Genomic DNA, 5384 nt, shown 5'->3' with positions numbered 1-5384 from the left:
AGCATTTATTTATGCTTCTTCGTGCTGGGGACAGAACAAGAGCTGCATATGTGGAGCCCACGCTCTGACACTATGCCACATCCCCATCTTCGGTGGGGAATGCTTCAAGTGCCTATAAGCTCGTTTACTTAGACCCAGCAAAAAGGAAGTCAGGGGTACCAGACAAGTCAAGCTCTCCTATTTTATAGATGAGGAAACTGAGATGTACAGAGGGACTGTAACCGGCTCTAAGGCCCAGGGTGAGTACCAGCAGGTGGAGCTGGGGTGGCACCCAGCTGTCCCCTTTCCCACTCCCTCTCCCCAAGCAGCACTCACCTTGCGATTGGGGGTGGTAGAGGAGTGGGTCCGGCTCTGTTTCTGGGGGTTTCTCCCTGAATGGTTCAGCTGAGAGGGGTTCATGGGGACCCCAACAGGAGGGGGACCCAGCAGAGACTGGCGAGTGGCCTGGGGAAAGAACTGCTGCAAACTGGGTGGCCCCAGCTGGGGCGGTGTAATGCTGGGGGCTGTCAGGCTAGGGGTCGCCATGTGGTAGCTGCGGAGGCTGCCTGCAGGCAGGAAAGGAAAGAAGAGGGTCTCACCATGGCTGGGTGGTAGAGGTTAGGGTCAGGGATCATCCCCCAAAGCATCATGGGAATATCACAGCTAATCTTCAAGAGGGCTCTTCCCACCCCAGGGCTGCCAGAGTTCAGAGAAGAGAGACACGGTCTCAATCCCACCATGGGTGTTGGTGCTGAAGGAGGCAGTGCGGGCTGGCTTTCTACTCCAGCTTGTGGGGTGGGGCTGCCAAAAAGGCACAAGCTCCCAGGTGCCTCCTCAGAAGGTCCTGAGCAACCCAGCAAATCCACTCACCCTCCAGCATGCCTTAGAGTTCACCGTAGCTACATAACAGACCCCAGCGCAGGACCCACAGGAAGAAGCAGAGAGATTCCCATCCTACCCCATAGCACCCCTTCCTCCAAGACCCACTATAAGCCAGGCACTGTCCTAAGCCCTTCCCATCACTGCCTCTGGCACCTGGCCTGCCAAGCATCAGACAAGACAGCATCATCTCTACTGGTGACAAAACAGAGACACAAACCAGGCACGGTGGAGCACACTTATAATCCCAGCACTCAGGAGACTGACCCAAGAGGATTGTCACAAGGCCAGCCTGGATTATGTAGTCAATTCAAGGCTAGCCTGGACTATCCAATGAGACCCTATCTCAAAACAAATAAAAAATGAATAAACCAGAGACACCAAGCGGAGGAACAGCTTACCCAGGGCCTCAGTGGGGGGCACCACTACCTGTCTGCTGGGTGCAGCCAGGATCTTGGGTACCCTTCTGCTTCCTCTTTTTCCTCACTCAAACCAGATCCATGACATCAGCAAGACATGGGCCGGGGAGATGGCTCAGTACAATAAGTGCTTGCCCGGCAAGCGCAAGGGCCTGAGTTCAATCCCCAGTTCCGCCAAAAAAAAAAAAAAGACTTACCTACCATGCCTGCACTTTAGCCACAGCTTTCACACATGATGCAAGCAGGCAAGGATCTTTCTAAAACCCTCTCCCTGTCTCAGAAAAGCAAAAATATACCTGCGTGCCTGGTATATTGTGCTCAGTGAACATGAAGTCAAAACATACATACACACACGTGCACAGAGAGCCAACCAGCTCTCAAAAACAAGAAGACAAAAGATGGAATGCTCTCAAAGAAACAAAGGACAAAGGACATGGACAAGTCACAAAAAAAATACAAATGTTCTATAGATAAATATAAAAATGTTCAACAGCACTAACACTCCAGGAAATGTAAATTAAAACACTGATGACACAGCACTTTTTTTGCCAACCAACTTAGCAAATTATACAGATATATATATTTATTTATTCATAAATATAAAAAGCAAGCATATAATACCCATTGTTGCTGTGGGCATGGTGAGACCGGCACTGTCATACGTGGCTGGCGGCATTGCAAACTGGTCCAGTCCTTTAGAAAAGCAATTTGGTGATACTTATCAAGAGCCATAAATCATCCAACCCTTGATTCAGTCACTCTGTTTTGAGAAATCTGGTCTAAGAAAATAGTCTCGAACATTATATTTATCATATTATTTAAAACAGAGAAAGAAAAAAAAAAAGAAGGAAAAGGAACAGCTGAGAAGGTTTAGGTAAACAAGGGCACATCCCTGCAATTAAACATAATCTCAGGGCTGGGGAGATAGCTCGGCCGTCTAAGCACCTGCCTGGCAAGTGCAAGGACCTAGGTTCAATCCCTAGCACCAACCGGAAGCTGTGCGGGCCACCAAAAGCAGGCATGGCGATGCACACCTGTAATGCCAGTGTTGGGGAGGCTAAGACAGGAGGATCGTTACAAGCTCAAGCTGCGTAGTGAAACCTTGTACCTAATAAATAAATAGAAGATTTTTTAAAAATTAAAGAAAAACATAACCTCGACAGAGACTGTCAAACCACGTAGTAAACCATCAGGCCCCTCTGCTCAGTGGAAAAGAAAGAAGGCAACCTCTCACTTAAAGCAACCCCAATAATCATATATAGCTCCCCAAGTCTTTGCCTAGAAAAAATTGGAGGAAATATACCAAAATAATGGATGGGGATTTTCTTTAGGAAGTGATTCTATAGATAATTTTGCTTTTCCAATCTTTGATGAATGTGACTTTTTTTTAATTTATTTGTGCGTGTGTGTGTGTGTGTGTGTGTGTGGCCAGCTCAGCCCAGCAGGGGGCAGGGCTGGCTGGCATGTGGTGCTGGGGGATTGAACCGCGGTCCCTGTGCTTTGCTAAGCTTGTTTTAAGTAGGTGCTTTAGACCACTGAGCCATCTCACCAGCCCCGAATGTGACTTCTGACAAAAGGAGATATTTGCATATGTGGATTTTGGGAGTGCTTTCTCTCTACATCCATTCACATACAGTTAGTAAATTAGCCCCCAGGATTATCCACACTCACGTGGCCCTGGCAAAATGATGACCATTGGATGAACTCCCACCTGCCAGTGACTTTGGGCACATGATCTCTCTCTGGGCCTTGGTTATTTTGGTAGCTTGGTTTGGTTCATTTTGGTTTGGTTTTTTGAGACTGGGTCACTTGAGTGCTGGGATCACAGGTGTAAACCACCACACCCAGTATTCAAATGGCATCTACTCTGGTTTTTTTTTGTTTGTTTGTTTTTTATTTGTGTGTGTGTGTGTGTGTGTGGCCAGCTCAGCCCACCAGGGGGCGGGGCTGGCTGGTGTGTGGTGCTGGGGGATTGAACCGTAGTCCCTGTGCTTTGCTGAGCTTGTTCTAAGTAGGTGCTTTAGACCACTGAGCCACCTCACCAGCCCCACAAATGGCATCTACTCTGAATGTGAGTATGGGCTGCCATGCAATGTCCAAAACACCAGCTCATTCCCGAGGGCACCTGCAGTCAGCTGAGTAGCTTGGGGATTTTCACATTCTTCAGCCCCAGTGTCCAAAGGAAAGCAATGGGGGTGCCTGGAAGCCGGCCCAAGCATGGGGTTCATACCTTGCAACTGCTGCAAAAGCAAAGCTCTTTGCAGCATGGAGCCATTGAGGAGGGACGTGGCTTGGAGGTTCAGGAGCTGCTGCTGGGGCTGCTGCTGGGGGAGGCCGCTGTGTGGGGAAAGTGGCCTTGAAGGATTATTAGGAAAGTCAGACCCTACCCTCTTGGGACACTCGGTACCACTTAGCCTCCACTCCATGCCACTCCATTTCTACAGCAGAGGACCCCTCTCCCAGGGTGGCAATAATGAGATCTAGGCCTCATACCAGGACTAGGATGGGGTGTGCCTCCCACACATGGGTTTCTGGGGTGGAGTGAAGCCAGCACCCACCCAAGCTAGCACTCACCGGCTCACAGCCATGGGCAGCGGAGCCTGGGGCGGGGACTGCTGCTGGAGCAGCTGCTGGAGTTGCAACAGCTGCTGCTGCTGTAGCTGCTGCTGGTGGCTGAACATAGTAGCTGAGGAAGCAAGGTGAGTGAGGCCCAGGTCCCCTGCCCTTCACAGTCACCCACTCCAGCCTGCAGCCTCTGATGCTGCCCGCTAAGCCACACCACATTCGCACCCAGGGCCCTCCGCTGCCAAGTGCCCTCAATCTTGCCTCCATCCCTGCATCCCTGCATCACCTCCCGGCCCCACCTCCTGGCTCCCAGGCACCCTGCCCCTGCCCCTCACACCTCTAGCGGGCACCAACATCCTGCTCTTTGCGCCCGGGCTATGTCAATAACAGCAGCACGGGACTATGTCCTGGCGCCGCCCCCGCCCCCGCAAACTCGCCAGTCTTACCCACCGCTCCGTGCCCGGAAGCCCTCAGCCTCCTCGCGAGTGGCTCCAAACCTTGCAGCTCCCTTCACCCCCTACCGCGCACGATTCCCGCCGTGAGCCCCGTAGCTCCCCCGACCCCAGCAATCGCGAGCCCTACACAGAAGGGCGGGTCTTGCGCCAGCCACGCGCGAGCCCAGAGGCTCCGGATCTGGGCGCCGGGCCTGGACACTCCGAAGGTCGACCGCGGCGGGCCGGAGAGCGCCCCCAGGAGGATGGGAGGTCTGCGGCCGCGGCCCGCGCTCGGTCCGCTTCCGGGCTCACCTAGCCCGCGCAGCGGCAGCCTCGGGGACCGCAGGCGTGTGTCGGGGTTCCTGGCGGCGCGGAGCCTCGGACCCGCGTCCTCCGCCTCGGCAAGGGAGACCGTGAGCCCTGGGTCTGTCTTAGCCTAGAGGGGTCTGTCGTCCGGCGGGGCCAATGCGGGGGGCTTCCAGGAGGACCGGTCCCCAACCGACCACCCCGAGTCTGCCTCGGTCCCGCGATCCTGACTCCGCGTGGGCTGGGGTGGGAGGGGGCGTGGGGGCGGCCGTGCACGTTCTGTGACCCCGCAGAGCAGCGAGCGGCCAGGGTCTCACAGCTGGGGAGGAGGAAACACCCGCAAGGAGAAGCGGAGACGATTAAAGTTTGTTTTCTTTTGTTTTTCTAATAGATTTGGCCTGAGGGATGGGATGAGAATTCAGTTAAATAAATCTGCCCTGCGGGGCGTAGTGGCGCAGACTTGTAATCGCAACGCTAGCGAGGCTGATGCAGGAGCAGCACCGCTAGTTTATGGAGAGCCTGGGCTACACAGTGAGTTCAAAACCATGCTGAACTGCAAAGCCAGACCTTATCTTAAAAAAAAGAAGAAAGAAGAGGAAAAGCCTCTCTTAACAACCACTCTGTCCTCCAACTTGGTGCCTACACAATCTTTGCTTACTAGGTAGTCGTTCTTTTTTCCTTTTCTCTTAAAGCCGTCCTCTGCCGGGGGCCCGCTGCTCCAGGGGCCTTGCAAGCCGATTGTGCGCGCACTGGACGCAAGGTGGCGCTAGGGATCCAGACACGAGGCGGGCGGCAGTGACCA

The 5384-nt window shown here is 53.5% G+C and overlaps 1 protein-coding gene across 9 annotated transcripts in view; it reads right to left on the bottom strand.

The window, feature by feature from the left end:
• The window catches only part of Ciz1 (CDKN1A interacting zinc finger protein 1), a 21059-nt gene extending 16587 nt beyond the window's left edge, over window positions 1-4472 (bottom strand). For 4 of the 9 annotated variants that reach the window (XM_004640493.2, XM_023700479.1, XM_023700475.1 and 1 more), the window contains exons 1-5: window positions 4289-4472; window positions 3852-3963; window positions 3508-3614; window positions 1899-1970; window positions 316-545 (exon numbers count right to left, since the gene is read on the bottom strand). In XM_004640493.2, the coding sequence (XP_004640550.2) occupies window positions 316-545; window positions 1899-1970; window positions 3508-3614; window positions 3852-3958 (516 nt within the window). In that variant the 5' untranslated portion in view covers window positions 3959-3963; window positions 4289-4472. Of the gene's footprint in view, window positions 1-315; window positions 546-1898; window positions 1971-3507; window positions 3615-3851; window positions 3964-4288 lie in introns of those variants that run through there. The other 5 variants (XM_023700474.1, XM_023700476.1, XM_023700471.1 and 2 more) reach the window with 4 other exon arrangements.
• Window positions 4473-5384: the final 912 nt, after the last annotated feature.

The sequence above is a fragment of the Octodon degus genome, unplaced genomic scaffold (assembly GCF_000260255.1).
Source record: "Octodon degus isolate 3935 unplaced genomic scaffold, OctDeg1.0 scaffold00123, whole genome shotgun sequence".
NCBI classification, from domain to species: domain Eukaryota; kingdom Metazoa; phylum Chordata; class Mammalia; order Rodentia; family Octodontidae; genus Octodon; species Octodon degus.
The sequence above is the reverse complement of the archived record's forward strand: the minus strand, read 5'-3'. Positions and strand labels throughout refer to the sequence as shown.